The following is a 20,509-nucleotide window of genomic DNA, read 5'->3' as shown; positions in this document are numbered from 1 at the left end:
CCACTTTACTGTTAAAGCATCTTAAGATCAATAGTCGTGGTCGTTATCTAATGGTGCCGGTGATTGAAGAGTATTAACACCACAGTGTGAATGTAAATAGGTCATTTTTCAGACTCCAAAACAACTCGTACATTACAAAAACCAGCTCATATGAGTGTTTCGGCAGGTTTCAGCGACTGAGAGGCTGTTTACACTTGGATTTAAAATGCGTTTTGGTGATCTGAACACAAGCGAGACACATCACCGTTCACACCTGCGTCTATCAGGGGTCTCAAAGGTGTCAGCTGACCACTTGGGTTCAGATTTCATTACTGCCTACTAGCAGTGTGCCCGAATACAAATACATTATTCGGAAAAACACAAATAATGGGTTTTATAGGAATATTTGTTTTATACAAATATTTTAAGAATTATTTGTTTTTGGAAGGAAAAAAAAACCCATGTCAAATACCAGTTTGCAGGTCGGTTACGTTGTTATCTCAGTCTCTCTCCTCTGCTCCACTGTTACATCTATCAGGGGTAAAGTCCCAAGAGACTCTCCATAACCTGTTGTTCCCCTTCTCCTTTCCACAAAGTTAGGTTGTAAAAAAATAGGCAATAAATGAAAAGTCCAAAGCAAGAATCACCTGTGAAGTTCTTCTACATGTTACATGGCATGCTGTCTGTGTGTTATGGGTGCATAAATAGGTAGAGGTCTGTCTGCAATGAGTCGATAAGTAAAGTTTTAGTTCAGTAGTCAGCGCAGTCGTCTATGAGCTGGGAGACTCCAGTTCAAGACCCGATGTGGGGACCTACTTCGTAAGGTAGTTTATTCACGAACACTTATTGTAACACTTAGATTTTCTAAAATTAAAAGTGTAATAAATACAAAAACAGGATTTTTAAGCCTCTTTCCACTTTTATTTCAATACAAATGCAAATAATTTTGCTGCCTCAACAAATACAAATACAAATACTGGGCTATACAAACACTTCTGCTAGAAGGTCAAAGAGCCCCACACACAGTTATTACATCAATTTGTTTCACACGGGCTAGCTAAGAAAACAAAAATGCTTCAAGAACTAATATACATGTTCAGGCTATTCCAACTGTTGAGACTGGCAGTCAAAGTCATCTGGTGTTGGCGCGTTGCCACCAAAACCTGCATTGATGACCTATTTTCCTGTTACATCCTTGTCGGCGACGCATCAGGACACATTAGCATTTACGCCACAAAAGATATGCGGCCAAATGTGTCCCAGACCACCTCGTTAAGTGGTTTGAGTGATACTTGTATTTAGCGCTGTCCACTTGTGATCTGACCACTCAAGACGCATTTAAAAACCAAGTATAAACGGGGTCAAAAGGTTAGTGAAACATGGTGGTGTGGCTTAAATATTCAAGTCACTGCAGACTTTTTCAGTTTTAAACAGAAACCATGATCTCTAACCTTAAACAAGTGCTGCCAAACGTAACCTTGATGGTTAAAAGTTTAATAATATTGTGCCGCAAGATTGAAAGTTTGTTGTCTGTGAACATTTCACTCATATGTTCAGTATCAACATTTTTGCAACTTGGCACATGTGTGCATTATTTCCTCATTATGTTGGGAGGAACATAATTTAGCCAGCATCATGTTTCCTGCACGATGTGTTTGTTGTTGCAGTTTAGTTGTATATGAACGTAATTTCTAGGAGACAGTCAGGGGTTGACATATGACTGTATAGATGCACATTACCAAATAACAACGTGTGAGATGACAGTAGAGTAAAATGTTTATCAGGACTGAACAACTGAGTGTATTTTTTTTTGTGAGTGTTAATAAAACTTCTTTTTTAAATGAAATATCACCCAGACTTGAACTGCGGAGGTCATGTTGGTTACCGACCGAGCGACCCGTTATTTCACCGGCCGCCATCTCATTATTCCTGTCGCCGCCAAACCAAACCGGCCCTGCGGGCTTTGCGTTCTTAATTAGAAAAACAGAAAATGAGATTGAAGTTTTGTACTCACTCATATGATTAAGAGACTAATTGATACTAAGATTAATCACAAAACTGTTTCAGCCAATCGCCAGAGAGAGAGAGAGATGTTTAAATCCTCACAGGCTTATCTGCTTATTGCCCCCCCCACCCCCCGAAATTAATTTTCAATATCAGGGATTTTTTTCTCTCCTCTCCCCCACATGTACAAACTAAATGGTACTGACTTTTGTTTGGCTCTAATGTATTCAAATGACTTTGTATTAATTGTCCATTCAGAAAAGCAATTTGTGTCGCCTATTAGAATCCTTTTGCTCGCGCTCTCTTGTGCTCCATAATTGATCCAACCTTTAACAGATTTTTTTTCCATTTAGCCGTTCATTCCAGAAGCACCAGCTTGGCTTTTCCATCATCTAAATGATATAAACAACAGACTTTCTCCTCGTTTCAGCTTAAATTTTTCATTTGAAACGATTAAGAAGTGTCTGTCTGGAAAGTCTGAGTATCAAAAGGAAAGAGGAGCAGAGGTTTGAGAAGAAGCACGAAATGTTTGGAGAAAATGGAAAATAATATTGAATTGTCCTGGTTATTGGTTAATGTAAAGAATAATAGATAGTTAGTGTATCAGGTAGCATTAGCAGGTTATTCCTCCCTCGTCTCTAAATGTAATCCAACCTTTTTTTTCCTTCACAGATTAAAATTTTACAGTGGGAGCTGCGTATAAATTAGCTCCATGAGCTCATCACATGGCACAAATCTTTTATTTCTACCTGTTATCCAGCTTTTTTCTATATATTTTGTGATTCCATAGATATTTTTAGTCATTTAAGATGAAATGTTTGTCCTCATAACTAAACAACACTATCTGACATTGCCTGTCACAATTAGATGTAAGATTTTCTGATATTCCACATCAATGGTTGGGAAAAGATTGTAGTTATGATTAAAAGTCAACCAATGTCAGTAGGAGTGGGTCAGGTTTGGCATAGTGGGTAATATAGGTACTAAATTTTGATGAGGATAAAGGACGATTCCTGTGGTTCTGCTGCATTTTGATTCTTTAAAAAAATAAAAGTCATTTTTTGGTCCAAAATGTTACAGGTGTGTGATGCTAAATCTGGTTTGTCAGCACTATAACAAGGTCACTATTTTAGCTTTTACTTCTGAAAAAGCTACCAACAGATCACTTGTCAGGACAAATAACTGCTGCTGTTGTTCCTCTTGTTTGGACTTGTCTCGTTTTTTTTTTTCACATTAAACTTTCTTTTTCTTGAAGATGAATGAGTGTAGAATTTTCTATTCAAGTTATTTGACGTACATTTGACTCTGCCTCTCTGTTTTGGCTCGAGGTCCTGTTTTAAATATGTCAGCGTTTATAATCAGACATTCTTCCTGAGGTAGATTTAAAGTGTCAGAGTTGGTAAATGTGCACGTTACCTTTTTATTTAATCCTGTCATTGGAGGATTCCTTCACAGATGGAGTGTTTATTCTAGGGAAGTCACAACGCAATGACAGATGACACTTTGTTGAAACATATAATAAGTCTTCCAAATAGTCCACTTAATGTAATCATCCTATAGAGATAAACTTAAAAAATTGAATGTTGGTACTTTCACATAAGTGGAGTCAAACCACATAATGCAAACACTTGAGCTTGTATGTAGCTTTTGAATGGCATTTATTTAATTTTCTTATTATTATTGTTCTTATTTTCTTTTCTTAAAAGTTTCAAATCGCCAACGAGATGCTTTAAATTGGAAAAAAGTAAATTAGAATATAAGTTTCCATTTTTTGCTGATGTTCAAATTCTACACATAGAGGAATACTTTACTAGCATCCGTTTCTTCTGTCTCTAGTTGGAGTACACGGCCCGGCTGGACTTCCTGTGGCGCGTTCAGGCCAAAGAGGAGATCAACGAGATGAAGGAGCTGCGAGAACACAACGAGAACATGCTGCGGAACATCCTGCCCAGCCACGTGGCCCGACACTTCCTGGAGAAGGACCGGGACAACGAGGTCTGCACAAACTCACGCACGTTCTGTCACTTTGACCGTCACTGAACCGATGAATATTTACATTACATACATCACCAGATCTCAGCAGCACCACACATCTTCTGCATGCTTCACCTCAGTTTTTTTTCCACTTCAGACCTGCTCCTAAATTAATCCCCCTGCGTTCATTACAATTCGTTCCCCGAGTCTCGATGTTCCAGCCTCCGAAGAAAAGAAAAGGCTCTGTAATTGCTTTTCAAACAACTGTACAGGGAGACGAAGAGAGACGAAGAGAGAGGGAGAGAATCGGTTGGGCAGTTCATTCAAATCTTTGTAGAGCCGGGGAGCTCTTTTTTTTTTTTTTTTTTTTTCGGTCGCTTGCATTTGATTTGAGTTTAATAACATGTTGTCAGTCAGCGGCAGACAACATGTTGATTTGTCTCTCTGCGTCGCTGCTGCAGTGACTCAGCTGCTTCATCCCTACAGAGTCAAACTTTACAAAGTTCCTCATTGTGTTCACCTTATCTCCGCTGCCCTTCTCCTTTTGTACTTTTAATTTCCTCTTAATAGAGCAGTTCCGCACTTGTTAAAAGCCTAAAATGGCTTGTGTGTCTTCTGTAAAGCTGGTGTGTGTTTACTGCAGCCACTGGTTTTCATTAGTATGAAAATGATTGCAGAGACTTGAACAATGTGATACTTCATGTCATGCCAAAACCACAGGTGTTAATCATTCAGCCACAGGAGCATCACTGAGGTCCAACACTGACGTTGGGCGATAAGGTCTGGATTCCAGTTCATCCTGAAGGTGTTGGATGAGGTTGAGGCGTAGATTGGATGTAGTGAGGTGGTTTTAATTGGAGCCAGTTTGGAGCCCAGAGTTGCAGTTTATGGTCGGCATCATCTTTTCTGTTTGAAGCTTCCAAATAAGGAGTTCAGGGTGTTGACAGTGAGGTCAAACTAAACTTAACTGACTCTAAATAGTGATATAATTAGCTATTAGTTTTCCAGCTGCTTTATCATTTCATCTGTGCAAAAGTTTTAGGCACTAAAAGCAAAATGAGTCTCTATTTATCAATGAACTTCATACAGAGTTCAGTAAACAGAAGAAACTTAAAGTAAATCAGTATTTTCTGTGAGCAGCTTTGCCTTTAAAACAGCAGCAGTCCTCCTCGGTGTTTCAGGTAGTCGGCAGGTCGGTTGTTCCTGCATCTCGGAGAAGTTGCCACAGATCTTCTTCTGCTGTTTCTGTCTCTTCATGTTAATCCCAGACTGACTCCATGATGTTGAGATCAGAGACCATCTGTTGCAGGACTCCTCGTTCTTCTTCTTGCTGATGAAGATCGTTCTTTATGACTCTGGCTGGATGTTTGGGCTTGTTGTCCCTGATGATGTTGCATCTAAACATCAAAAATGCCTAAAACATTTGCACAGTACTGTATTTGCATCTAAATCCGGTCATAAGGTAAACATATTCACAGCTTCACGTTTCTATCTGTCTGATGATTTGTCAACTTGAACATCCTATGCACCAAACAGTCACCACAGCAACATTAGCGCTCAATCAATGAGAAATATTGGCAACTGCCTTCAATGGACAGCAGTTTAAGATCTGCCCAAAAAGTTGCTACAAAGATGATAAACCCACAAAGAAACTGTTGTGTAACCTCTCAAAGCGAGTCGTCTTAGAATATGGAAAATAAACTCTGCTTCATGTTTTCTGAAAGACAGATGAGGGAAACGCTGAATGACGACATCGTGTTGAGTCACAGAAGCTAGTGGAGCAGCTGCTAGACAGGAAGTGACGTCAGGACTTTGGGCTCTCTCTGTTGCTCAGACTTAAAAATCGTTCCGTTTTAATTAGATCTACAAGATTAATTACACCTTAAAATGTGAAACCGCTATAATCAAACGCCGGCTGATAACTTTTGTGTTTCTCTGTAATGAGCTGCCAGCAATTAAGATGAAAGATGAAGATGACTTCGGGATGAATCTCTTCGAATATCCATCAGCAGGGTTTGATATGAGTTAACAGAAAACAGTAAAGTCAAATATTTAAGCTTTTTTTTTTTTAATCTGGAAAAAAAAAGTGACAAGAAAACCGCTTCTTTGTGTCTTTTGTAGTCCGTCCTGCTTCGTTCGTCTCATTTATGAGCACGATAATGACTGATTGTGTTGGTCGGCAAAAGAGGACGGTTATCACACGCTGGAGTCAAATGGCTGTATTGTCCTGGTCCGGCTTCTTCATTATTGACTCCTCCGATCTTCCGTAGCCTCCTGAACAAAAGGCGAGCGGCCGATGAATTATGAATGTCAGGAGGGGAGAGCTGATATCATTCTGCTCCCGTGCCTGTTCCTAATTAAAAAGGACATGATTAAAAATGCATCCGTTAGGATAGGTTGGGTCCTAATCACTTGTTACATTATAAATCAGGCTGTTTATTGTTCCGTGATTTAGATACTGAAGCGCTGGGTTATTTATAGGCTCCTACAACCCTGAAGAGGTGTTTATGATCTTTAGAATTAATCAATTGACAGACAGCTGAGTGTCATTTATATCAGCATTTTCATTTTTAGGCTTTTTTTTATTCACTTTTATTCACAGCGAGCTGCAGGGCTTCAGAGCCAAACTCAAGGACACTTCAGCAGTGCTTTCAGCTGCTGGTGGTTTAGATCTTGTGATCTTTCTGTTACAGCTTCCTGTTTCGCCCAGTGTTGTGTGATGAGTCTGTGGTGTTTTTTTTAGATTCGCATCAGAAAGCGGCTTAAAAGCAGGAAAATGAGGGTCATGTTGAGTTATACTTGTTGCTGCAGGCTTTAAACACATCTTTACTGATACTGATCCAGTCTGACACCAATTAACCTTTTTCCCTTTTTTTTCTCATTCTGATAGAATTCATAATAACTTAGATAAATAGTTTGAAGATAGATAGTTTGAAGCAATTTAGTAGTTATACATGTATACACACATACACATACATATACTGTACATATGCACCTACATATACTTTAAAGTCATACACATATTTGATATTTGTAAGCTGCTTGTATGACTCTTACCAACAAGTAGAAACCCTCAGTTGCTAAATCCATGCAAAGTTTCAAAATGATGCCCCGCAAAAAAGTGCAGAAAAATGAATGTAGTCTAATAGTTTTAGAAAAATTAGTACAAGACAGTGTTTGGCACTTTTAGCTCATCATGAATGTCAGAAATCAACAATTGGTTTCACAGTAAAGGGTTATTATTGCCTTTATATTGAAATACATTACTGGTTAACACAGTTATCGTTGTTTTAGGGTAATTTGTTACGTGTCATACACCTGTTTCTTTCTTTCCTTTACACTTTCAACTTTCAGATATGCTCACAATTCCCAGATCTCAACAATGCGTCGTGTTGACCAAGAAGAAATAAATATGTAAAAGTTGAACTGTACACTCAACTACACTCAGTCTTGAGACGCTCCAGCCTTAAACAGAATCATGTCCATTTTATAAACAACTGTCAGACCACACGAGAACAACAAATGAGGGAATATCTTTTGGAAAAATGGTTTCATCTATTGTTGAATTGATGAGAAGACCCACTGACACATTATGTTGGATATTACTTTAATTTGTCACTATCTCTATCCCTCTATCTACTGTTGAAAAACTTCTAATAAAGTCTGTTAAAAAGGCTTCACTCGCAGGTTGAAATAAACCTCATTACGCTGACTGACGTGATCCTAAAGAGACGCGGGGAAAGACCAAGAAATTAAATTAGCTCGACTTTTATGAACTTCTACTTTGAAGCTTTGCGATTTGTCTGAGCTCATTAAACATGTATAATGTCAGTGAGGATGTCACAATAAAGACAGGAGCTTATTTTCACAAGTGTGTAATTACACTGAAAAAAGTCAGTTGAATCCAGAGAGAGAGAGAGAGAGAAGCTCCACTTCCCCTGAATTATTAACTTGATATGTTGAACTATGACTGGACAGCGTGTTTACCAGCCGATCGTTAAAATATTCCCATAATGACATGATGAATTACTCCATGTTGCATTAGTATGTGAGGACATGCTGTGTTTTCATGTCAGCAGGGCAAGCTGCTGCTGCTGCTGCGCTGCTGCTGTCATGAGTCAACATTGCCCCCTAGTGGCGGGAGACAGTACAGTGATGCTGCAATAACACAGCAGCAAACACTCTGATGCTACATGGATTTCAAATATTTAACATTGAGTTTAAGCTTTTTTTATTTGCACAAGTTAAAAAAATGAAAGAATATTGCTTATATCAAAATAATAAATAATAAATAATAGTGGAAAGTGTGCAGGAGCCCAAATAATATAAGTTAAATCAAAATGACATTACCCCACACACAGCCCCAACATAGCTCTGATGAACCAGTTCCAATGTCCAATTGTAAATAAATAAATAAATATGGAGCAGAGCGATCATAGACTGATCTTGTAGAAAACAGGGTGATCAGTGTATCAATGTTTCTAATTTTACAGATCAAAGATGAACAAAAGTGAACTTTTGCACTGAAACGTTCTTGAATTTGTCCGTCAAATTGAATGTCAAAGAAATGTGTTGTTCTAATGTACCTGCACTTTTATTCATTATCTCAATCATGTAAAACAATAATATTGCAAATATTGAGGCTATTTATTGAATTTGTGTAAATTATTGCTCAGTGCTTTGTAATAATTTATAACAATTGATGTTAAAGAGAACTTAAAGAGCACTTTAACAGCCTGTTTAAGCTTGAACGTCCCTGTTTTCACATATTGAAAACAATGCATTTAAACCCAGACTGTAAACTACTACAACTCTCTGTCCCATGATCTTGATCTCTTTGTTAATTACATCTCCAAACTCTCCAAGATAACGAGTCTATTTGTGTCTTTATAATGTATGTCGGAGAATTTTAACAGAATTTTTATGATCTGGAGTAAAGTCTAAAAAAAGGCAACAATCTGCCATCGCAAAGAACAAATAAAATGTGCATTTAGTGATAAATTACTCTTGGAAAAATCATCATTAGCTTAATATCAGATGTCACTATTAATTTGATCTTATTTGACATCATCAAATGTTTTACTATAGAAAAACTGAAACGACTGGCACCTTGACTAAAAAACATGTTGATGGAAGACGAATGAGAAACGACTGAAATAATTTAGGAAACACAACAAGCAACAAGCGTTGAGTCTGTGATGTGTCTGTCCCCCACAGGAGCTGTACTCGCAGTCCTACGATGCCGTGGGTGTGATGTTCGCCTCCATCCCGGGCTTCGCCGACTTCTACTCCCAGACTGAGATGAACAACCAGGGAGTCGAGTGCCTGAGGCTCCTCAACGAAATTATCGCTGACTTTGACGAGGTGAGACCGCAGGCTTTTCGAAGTAGCCCCCACGTGTACTTCAACGTGCAGGATGGATCGTCAGTCCGGTCGTCGACGTCTCCCGTTTTTGATTAAAACTTCCGTCTTGTTCCCCAGAACAATTCAGAACTGATTAACGCAAAGGCAGAAGTGACACAAGCTGATCAGAAGACATTTATATCACACAGAAAAGATTCCTGAAGAGAATAAACACCCAGTGTACAAAATATTAGGGACATCTTCTGTTTTTTTCAGCCTGTATTGATTTCACTTAATGCAGATTATAAGTTACAGAAGGTGTGAATAACACCAGAGAACTGATATTCCTCAGCTGTAAACCTACTCATTCCATTACTTATTTCAATGCAAAATCCTTCTGCTGATGAAGACTGTGAAATGATGTGGTTTAAAGCTCTGGAAAAAGCCAGTTTATGGGATCTTGTCTCCTGTTTTCTGACTGATTATGACCTCCATATGTTGCCACAAACCATCGCAAAATTTAACTCAGCTTTTGTTGATCTGGGCAAAGTCTGAATTTGACACATCTGGCTAATTTAAGTCAGACTTAAAGTTTAAACCCTCCCTCCACTCAAAAACGTGTTTCGTTCTCAGACACTTGAAAGCTGTTTTCATGTTTATCTGCTGAAAGTGGAAAAGTTTCTCTGTGCTCACCAAGAATCAGAGTTTAACACGTGTAACTACGAGCAGGATTTGTGACATCACAACTAGTTCGGAGCCAATCGGGGTCCAGTATTCAACTTACACAAGTGTGATGTGGAAACTTGAAGCCTCCAGAGCACAAACACTGAGACTTTACAGTGAAGTAGGAGACCTCTGGTGTCCAGCAGTTAAACTTTTGAAATTAACAATATTTGCATATTCAGATAGATAGATCCTGGATTTTTAATGAGGTGGAAGGAGTAGATGTCATTTTACGATTTTTTAAACGAATTAACTGAACATTTTCTGTGGCAAAATCATGTCAGACACAATTTATTATTCCAAACTGAGGATTTTTTTAATGTCTTTTAACTTTTTCATCAAATTGCTAAAAGTGAAATTTTGCACATTTATAAACTTATATATCTGAAAATGTTTTTTTTTGGAATATAGAAATAAAGTAGATGAAACGCTTGTCACTTCAGGTTCAGTATGACGGATCGTTCTTTCCCTGAAACTTTCTCTGGCACTTCTTGGTTCCCTGTGGACAGATTGAAGTCTAGAGGAGCTTGTGTTCCTGATGGAGCCTCCCGAACTGAACTGAGATTTTGACAGAAAAATGTCAAAAGTCCTCTAATAAGAGCAGAGACAGACAGACACCAGCTGAGCTCGCTGCTGCCTCGGGGGCCACGCGTCTCACTTTCAAACACTTGTCTCTCAAACATGAACAGACTTGTCTTTTCTCCGTTGGGGAACTCGCCTTCAGAGACAGCAGAGCGGCTCATGATGTTAGAGATCAGAGCGGCGCAGGAGCTCAGTGTTTTAATTGTTGTTTTTATTAGACAATTAGCAAAGCAGTTAATCACTTGAAACTGAAGGTTTTTATAATAATTCCTCATTGAGTTCTGGTGCTCAGAATAGTTCCAGCTTGTTGAAACAGTTAATGTCACAGCAGGTTTTTTGATGCTTACTGATGTTCAAAGTGTCTCTCTCTGTGTGTGTCATTTCTCTCAGCTGCTGGGTGAAGATCGTTTCCAGGACATTGAGAAGATCAAGACGATCGGCAGCACCTACATGGCCGTCTCCGGTCTGTCGCCAGAGAAACAGGTGAGATCCTCCAGGTGCCTTTTAGTCTTGATTTACTGCTGCTGGTGACGTGCTGTTTGTTTTGAACCTGCATGCTGTGAGCATCACGGAGGGAATTTCAGCTGATGTTTTTCTGCTCTGTGTAAATTTTATGTTTCATATAAACCCAAAGTAAACATGTTTATTAGATTTTTTAAATTCTGGAGCCAAGAAGTTAAGCTTCAGTACCAACACCAGGACAATCATTTTCAATCTCTTATTTTGAGGAATATTTTTTCCCACAAAATCTTTTTTTTTTTTTACTTAAAAAATTGGACAAACCTCTCAAATATGTCGGTGTTTATTTTGTCTTAACGCAAAGCAGCTGTACAGGAAGTTTCCTCAAAAAAAATACAGTCTAAAATTAGCAAAACTCATTTAAATTTAAATAAAGAAGATAAAGAATCTGACATTGAAAGCCCACTGTTGGTAGTTTTTGATACTCAGTGCCAATGATGTTTTAATTTGGTACTTAAAAAGGTTTTAAGGTTGGATATGCAGTCCTAAACCTTCCCCTGGTGTAGAGAAGAGATGACTGCACCAATTTACATGAATAAAATACTTGAAAAATACTCTAGTAGCAGTATGAGTGGTAGTAGTGTTAGTAGTAAACACACAGTTACATGTTGCCCTCCAGCTCGTCCTGTTCATCTGACTCAGACTCTTCTTCTTCCTCTTCTTCTTCTTCTCTGCCTCCCACAGCAATGTGAAGATAAATGGGGTCACCTGTGTGCGTTGGCCGACTTCGCCATCGCCCTCAACGAGAGCATCCAGGAGATCAACAAGCACTCGTTCAACAACTTCGAGCTGAGGATCGGTAAGAGCTTCTTGCTTCTGTTTCCTCTCTTTTTATTCTTCCTCAATGTTGGTTGTCTTCCTCTTTGTAAAGCTCATCACGTTTTCTCTATTTTTAAAATGTACTCCTTTTATCATTTATTAATCCCATGATGAAAGTGACAACTACTCACATGTGTTATATGCAGGTATGGCCCACGGCTCGGTGGTGGCGGGCGTAATCGGTGCCAAGAAGCCGCAGTATGACATCTGGGGGAAGACGGTGAACCTGGCCAGCCGGATGGACAGCACGGGCGTGAGCGGCAAGATCCAGGTGCCCGAGGAGACCTACCTTATTCTGAAGGAGCGCGGCTTCGCCTTCGAGTACCGCGGCGAGATCTACGTGAAAGGCATCAGCGAGCAGGAGGGCAAGATCCGAACGCACTTCTTGCTGGGCCGCGTGCAGCCCAACCCGCTCATCATGCAGCCGCGCAAAATCACCGGCCAGTACTCGCTGGCGGCCGTGGTGCTCGGCCTGGTGCAGTCGCTCAACCGGCAGAAGCAAAAGCAGATCCTCAACGAGAACAACAACTCGGGCATCATGAAGGGCCACCACCACTACAACAGGAGGACGTTGTTAGCGCCCGGTGGCTCCGAGGTGGGAGGTGGGCATCACGCCGAAGTAGCTGATAAGACTGAGCTGTCCTGAAGAGCGGACTGGAGTTTTAGTTCCACACAGATTTCTCAGAGGCAGAGTCGCTCTTCAGGCAAAAATACTTCCAGTGGTTGAGTTAAAGCTCAGCGGGAGCTGCTAAAGAACAACAGCGTTCTGGCACAAGTAACAAAGGTGCCAGAGAGAGAGCAGAAAGCTAGAAAGTGAATGAAGAGAGCGAGCGGTGATAGCAAGAAAGCCATTGAAATGTTATTTTCTGATTGTTTCACAGCGGTTACAAATAAACATGCTCACAACCCCACATACCTGCGCCCAACCCTGAGGAGGTGTTCCACAAGGCCTGCTTTGGTCTGAATACGGCCTAACTGTGTCTGTTTGCTGTTTGGGGCTGAGCAGGTAGTGTACAGTGGCTTTTTAAAGCTTTTTCTCTGAAAACAACGCCATGAGAGCGTTGAGAGTGAACCAAAACTGTAAAATTGCAGCCGGACAGATAGACAATGAGCTAAAACTTGCTATAAAGCTCCGTAAAGCTGAAGAATCGCTGATAATTCTCTGTAGGTTCATCACTACGAGCTACGATCAACACGCTACACACTGACAGCTCATATATAATTATTATGAAAAATATTACTTAAAGCTGTTTTAAGGTTTGGCTCCTCCCACTGAGGTTTAACTCAACCGATGAGATTCTTCCTGCCTGCAGAAGCCGCTCTGCTTTCGATGAATGTTTGTAGAACTGAAACTCCACTTTGTTCCTGAAGGAGGAGGAGGAGGAGGAGGAGGAGGAGGAGGTGGGGGAGGGAGGGAGGAAGGGAGGGAGTGGACGGGACCGCTGCGTTCTGTTTTCATCCGCCCTCATCTGTTCGATGTCTGTTCGACTGATCCCCTCGGACTGTCTGACGTTGCTCCTGTCGTTTCCACTTCCCCTTTTTATGTCGCCCGGCCACCGACCCATCCCCGCCCGAAAACCCAGAAACCCCGTCCCGCTCTGACCCTCGCCTGGTGTCGATGTTTCTTTTTTGTATTTCTTTTATATATGAGAACACAATAAAAGGGGTCTAATTTTTTATATAAGCTGTGTGTCCAGTTGCCTTTTTTGGTCACATTTTTGTATCGGTAAGAAACATCTGAAGAACTTTTAACTTTCTGAATAGTATAACTAAGTCTTAAATATTATTGACATTATCTACAATGTTTGTTGTTGTTCAATGTTATTATAACGTCTCCTATGAAGACATATTTTATATTATTACAACTGTGTTTTACTATAGTATCATTATCTGTTTATACGGCAGCCTCTAGTTATATATATAAATCACTATGAAACAAGTATGCCTTAAAATAATATTAATTACTCCTTAATTTAGACCTGAAAACATACCAAGGGTAAAAAAAAAACTTTAAATGGACCAAAATCCATGAAAACCACTCCTTAATTTTCCCCTTAATTAGAAAATGAAAGCACTAAGGACTGGTTTTAACCCTTAGAAAACACTTAAACTGTGCAAATAATCCAGTAAAAATACCTGAATTTAATCAATTAATCATCACTTTAAAAATTAATAAATTATCTATTAATAAATACCTTAATTCCATCATTAATGGGTAAATTAATTAAATTTTAAGGTATAAAATTAAGGGAATCATTCATTATATTATAAATAAATTAATAAACACTTATATCTGCTCATAGTGTGTTATAAACCATTTATTAACTGTTAATATACTGATTATAAATGCTAAATAGAGGCACTGATGTAGTAAGTTTAATAATCACAATATGGCGGTTATGAAATCAGTCATATGTGGTGAGTTCAGAGTTCAGGTAGGTCACATTCAGCACCAGAAACTTAAAAGAAGAGGACTTGTAAGCAGTAATTGAGGAAGATCATTTGCCTTTGAACAAGTTTTCTTCTTCAACGAAGTGAATCTGTGAAGCACAGTTACAAAGATTATGAGTCACAGCTCAGATTCAGCTGAATCTCTGCTGCCACGATATCAGTCACACCGGACCAAACGTTTTGTTCAGTCTGGAACTGAAAAATAATGATGTTAGAAAATAATACATCAGTGATTGCCGAGGAAGCTGCTGAGTGTCAGAGAAGCAAAGATTAGACGTATCTCTAATCTAATCACCAATAACATCAACTCTGACTCATCAGTAATTAAAGTTGTCGCTATTGATCAGAAAGTCAATCAAGGGTCACACACTCAACAACTGGACACATGCTAGAAAATATATATTTATCAGAGTCAGTAAGAAACTTTACTGTTCGGAAGAGGTTTTTCACATTTTTTTCATCCTAAGTTATGCTTCTAATTTAAAATATATTTTAACATCGTCTTAAGTTTTATGCAATTCTAAAAGTTGTGTACTGAAATGATTTTCACTGAGGAAATTAGACTTTCGTCATCTCTAAACGGAGCTCTAATTTCACACACTGTAAGGACATTATATATATAATTATACCCTTAAAATGTGAGCAGGACGTCCACATGACTGCATTAAAGAAGCAAAGGTTTTAGCAGGAACCTGTTTACCTGAATATATCCTCTATCACTCAATGTTTCAAACATGTAAAAATACATAAAAGTTTGATTAGATCTAGTTAGAAATTATACAAATTACATGTCTTCATTCTCCCTCATGTAGAAATCCAGAATCTCTGAATATTTTTCAGTACAAAGTTTTCCTTCTGGACACCAGATGTTTCCTCCTTCAATGTAAAGTATCAGTGTTTGTGAACTGGAGGCTTCAAGTTTCCACATCACACTTGTGTAAGTTGAATACTGGATCACGACTGGCTCCAAACTAGTTGTGATGTCACAAATCACGCTCATAGCTACATGTGTTAAACTGAAATTTCAGGTGAGCTCAGAGAAACTGAAGGAACAAGAAGAACATCATGTTTTTGAAAATGTTGTTGATGAAGGTTTTTGATGAATCACAGAGCGAGTGTGAAGAGGAGGAGCTGGAAACAAAAACCAGACACCTGTTGGATGATTCCAAACCATCTGGACTCTGACCGACGGAGCTGATGGATGATCATTTGTATCAAACGCGATCGTCTGTACTGTTCATCTGCAAACACGACAGCTTTCCTGCTCCCGCTGAAGATTCAACACAAATATACTGAACATGAACTGATAATTATGAACATTTCTCACATGAAAATGAGTGGTGGAAAGTACAGTTTTGAGGTACTTGTACCTTACTTGAGTATTTCCATGTGATGCTACTTTATTCTTCTACTCCACTACATTTAAGTTTACATAACAAGCTTTTAAAATACAACACATTGTTAAAGATGAAACCAGTGGTTTCCAACCTTTTTGGCTTTTGACGTCTTACAAAAAGCAGTGTGTAGTCGGGGTCACATTTCACATGTCTATGAGTTGTTAACAGCTCCACCAAATAGTGATTTTTCCCTCTAAACTTCTCACATGCTTTCATTTCAATAAATGTTCAAATGATCCAATATTTCAGCAAAAATCAAAGATTAGAGAAAAAGTTTCCAACCTTTTTGGCTTTTGACGTCTTACAAAAAGCAGTGTGTAGTCGGGGTCACATTTCACATGTCTATGAGTTGTTAACAGCTCCACCAAATAGTGATTTTTCCCTCTAAACTTCTCACATGCTTTCATTTCAATAAATGTTCAAATGATCCAATATTTCAGCAAAAATCAAAGATTAGAGAAAAAGTCCAAAAACTGAAAACAGATTTGTGTATCAGAACTTTGTTTTTTCTTCTTTCCTCTCCCATTAATCATCTCACCACCCCTCAGATTTATCTGCTGACCCTTTGGAGGGGCCCCGACCCCTAGGTTGGGAACCACTGGACTAAACTAGCTAACTGTATATAAAGTAGTGTAAACTAGCTCCACCTCCAGCAGCTACAACAGTAACATGCTGCTCTAACACTGATGCTTCACTATTAATAATCTAATGATGTCATATATAATAATATATCAGTCAGAGGGACCAAACCACTACTTTTACTGCAATACTTTAACTACATCATGCTCATAATACTTATGTACTTTTACTGCAATACTTTAACTACATCAAGCTCATAATACTTATGTACTTTTACTGCAATACTTTAACTACATCAAGCTCACAATACTTATGTACTTTTACTGCAGTAAAGGATCTTCCACCACTGATGAAAGCTGAGGTAGCTCAGAAAACATTAACAGGTTTGGTAGAATCAAACCAAAGCAGTTCCCAGTTTGTCTCCCCTAAAGTTTGGTGTCAAATCATGAACTTTTCTGGCTAAATAAAAATCTAACCGGGCAAGTTTTCTTGTCTTCATGCAGACACAAGTAGAGAGGGGAACATCAGACAAGGAGGACTCACAAACCTTCTGCAACAGTTAGAATCTCCACTAGATGGGAGCAGACAACCAGCCAGTGTCCTGCAGTCAGCCTGGAAAAGCAGATAAATGATGCTGATCCCTCTGTGGCTGCAGGAACACTGCTGGTTATTGTACATGCTAATGTTTTATGAGGAAAGGAATGCATTGAACATGTTTGTCAGGCGTCAAGCAGAAGTTTTGGTAAAGTGCATCTTTAACAATTAGATCTCAAAAATACCAAAGAGCAGCTTCACCACGATCAACCAAACAAGAAACCAAATGCAAAGTTCAATTTGTCCTGAGCACTGACTGAACATCACCTCCAGCTGTATCAGTAAATAAAGACAGGGAACAAACAGACTATCGCTGCCAATTCACTGTTCATCTGGGAAAAAACTCACCTGTTCCTCAACTCAGATATAAATAAACTGTTTACCAGCTCAGTTTTTTTCCCCCCAGTTGTGCTGAAATTTGTGCTGCACATAAATCATTTTCTGTCATTTTGAATACATTTCTTGAGGGTTTTAAGCCTGCTGTGCAAGTTTCACCTGTTGCAACACGACACAGAAGCCTCACCTTCAGTCAACACTAATTAGTTTAATGACTGTCAGTCAAACATCACAGGTAACGCACAGGTGTTTTAAAACCCAGCATTCAAATCAGGGAATAAAGATAATAAAATTGAAGTAAAGAAGACGTTTCTATGAGCTGATGGCAAATCCACCGATACATTAACACCTATTTAAGGTGTTTTTTTAAAACCTATAGTTGGTTTGTTCTGGTCTGAATCAGTGGGTGAGTCGGTAAACCTGTTAGTTCGGTTTCTTTTCACACACAGGAAAATACAAACGAACCAAAACGCATCACTTCACAAAGTCAGGTGACAGTGTTCTCTCCTGGCGGGACAGAAGTGAGAACATAAACACAGGAGGAAGGTCCTGTCTGCACAAATATCTTTGTTTTTTTTTTAATTTCACAGTTTCAATGAATTCAAGGATACACAGAGGAAAACAACAAACCAGAGAAAAAAGACAAAAAATAAATAAAAGGTTAATATTCCAGTAAACAGTAAATCAGACAAAAAGAATAATCAATCAATTGATTTGGACAAATTAAAACTATTACACACAGTTTTTATAGTATGTTTGTTAAGAGAGGGTTCAATAGTTTTTACATAAAGTTTAAGTTGCTTTAAATGAAAACAGAAGTTTATTAAATTTGCATCAGATATGATATTTGGCTCATTACATTAATTATAAGAAAACTTGTTTTTCTATCTATCTGTGAATATGGGCAAAACTAAATAGCACGTCATGGTAAAACAAACAGAAATTAAACCATAGAAGCAGCAAGATCTCACATCAGAAGTGTTATAAATTAAAGAATAAATAGATAAATGTGTGAGTGTTTCAGACTGAGCTTTAGTTAGAAATGTATCTGCCCAAATATCAAGAGGGAAACATACTTGGCTGTCGGGACTCGATTCGTTCTCCTGCTAGCTGCTAGCAACTGTTGATTTCATTCATCCACATCCCATCATGCGAAGCACGTCTGGCTACAAACTCGCAGCTTTGTAGTCGGTCAGATGGAGGTCGGATCACGTTCTCACGTTCAATCAAACTGCTCCAGAATTCCTTTGCGACCAGACCGAGACCACTTCCTCTAAAAGAGTCTCTGTGTGGTTGTTTTGGTCCACATCCGAGTACGACTGCTGTGTTCAATCAATCGCTCATTTTTTTCAATGAATCACTATGATCTCAGTCGCTAAATGTGGACCCTTTAATAAATGTGTTGGTGGTCATGGTCAATGGTGGAAATTATTGCTCTATGAAAGAGGACGTATTCTGCACATTTCCAGCTCTATATTTATACTCTGGGGCTCTACTGGAATATCTTCATTTATCTTCTACTGGTCCTTTATGCAGCCCCTCAGCTCAGCCTCTGTCTGAAACAGGCTGTTTTAGCTCCTGTCTCTTTAAGGCCCGCCTCCCGATGAGCCCACTCTGTTCTGATTGGTCAGCTTCAGGAATCTGCCTCACGGCCGACTTCCAGCTGCTCCAGAGGCAACGCCAACAAACCATCAAACAAACTATAGTAGCAGGATTTCACTACATTTCTTGTTCTTTACTCGAAGTATCAACTTCTCAAATCCATCCGTACATGTTCGGGCCTAAATCTGATCAGAAATATGAGAGTGGGCAACATGAACAACATGTGGGAAAACCTTAGCAACAACCTTAGCAACCAAGGCTACAGAACGGACGACCGTTTATGGGCTATCAGCTCATTGGCAAGGTAGAAAAAACTGTCGCAAACAAAGCGTTTTACATACGTTCACCTCAAGTTTTGGAACTCTGACCATCTTTAACATCCAACATCGTAACAATTTATAAATAACAGAAAACCACAAAAAGCTGAATATGTCCTCTTTAACCCATTATGACCTAAGGCGCCATCAGAAGAAAACATTCTAAAACCTAACAAACAACCTCCTAAAAGAGCGCTGAAGAAAACGAAAAATGCATCCCATAATGCATTTTGCCTTCCCCACATGTATTTCAGCGAATCACAAGGCATTTCATCGGTCACGTGTCTTGAAAATGATGACATCATCTAAAACGTACTCACGTTGAATCTGGTTCTAAAGGGAGAAGCACACAAACGGTCTTAAAGGGATATACATGCAGTCTTGATGAGTAAATAGGATTTTAAGACTTATAGTAGCTTTGATCTGTCTGCTGTGTGCGTTGATTGACAGCTGTGATTGACAGTTGGCTCACCTGCTGTTCTCCTTGGCAATGGGACTCACACTGAGTCGGACTTTCTGAGCTTTAAAGAATAAATAGATTGTTTGTGGTCCAGGAGTTACACTAACAAGACCCTCACAGGATGCCGTCACGCAGTATTTCACTGAGTTTAATGTTACTTGATTACGATACCTGCCCTGTTAGCACAATTTAGCTAAAGTAGCTAACATTAGCCCAAGTGTGCAGCGCGCGGTGGTCCCAGTAAGCTAGCGTTAGCTTCAGTCTGAGGTAGCAAGGCGTGTTCATGCTGCAGGACTGCGGGGTGCAGGTTTCTTGGGGTGCATAAATAAATACAGTCAAACAAAAACTATTAAAGCTCTATAAGGAATAATAGAAGAAGACAAAGCTTAGAAATTAGGTTAAAATCAAAGACGATTGCTACACAAAACCATATATAACATTAAATTTACAGAGAAAGCAAAGGTCCCCGTGGGCTCAGTTAATCGAAGAAACCTGATTTGTTGTCTGAAATGATATGTTGAGTCGGCTTTTTAATATGGAGACGTCAACTTCATGGCAGCTGAGACAGAGAACACTGCATCCATCATAACTGGACATTTCTGTCACGTCAACTGAATGTTTTGAAATTCACTCCTCTTGAATTTATGGAGCTGTATATTATGATGTGTCATGTGGACATCCTGGTTATTACCTAGTCTTGTAAGCCAATATGTGCTGGGCACCATAAAAGGAACAGGACACTCAAATAAACACATCAATTATTAATCAATCAGTCCAGAGTGTGAAAGGCAACAACATCCACTCCATAAGCTATATATATATAAATGTGG

General features: G+C 39.1%; 1 protein-coding gene across 2 annotated transcripts in view; it reads left to right on the top strand.

Moving 5' to 3' along the window:
• The window catches only part of adcy8 (adenylate cyclase 8 (brain)), a 119,924-nt gene extending 106,954 nt beyond the window's left edge, over nt 1–12,970 (top strand). For both annotated transcript variants that reach the window (XM_044368096.1, XM_044368095.1), the window contains 5 exons: nt 3,820–3,978; nt 9,175–9,321; nt 10,996–11,088; nt 11,809–11,923; nt 12,090–12,970. In XM_044368096.1, the coding sequence (XP_044224031.1) occupies nt 3,820–3,978; nt 9,175–9,321; nt 10,996–11,088; nt 11,809–11,923; nt 12,090–12,589 (1,014 nt within the window). In that variant the 3' untranslated portion in view covers nt 12,590–12,970. The remainder of the gene's footprint in view (nt 1–3,819; nt 3,979–9,174; nt 9,322–10,995; nt 11,089–11,808; nt 11,924–12,089) is intronic.
• The last annotated feature ends 7,539 nt before the right edge of the window (nt 12,971–20,509 follow it).

Source organism: Thunnus albacares, chromosome 12 (assembly GCF_914725855.1).
Source record: "Thunnus albacares chromosome 12, fThuAlb1.1, whole genome shotgun sequence".
NCBI classification, from domain to species: Eukaryota; Metazoa; Chordata; class Actinopteri; order Scombriformes; family Scombridae; genus Thunnus; species Thunnus albacares.
The sequence above is the reverse complement of the archived record's forward strand: the minus strand, read 5'-3'. Positions and strand labels throughout refer to the sequence as shown.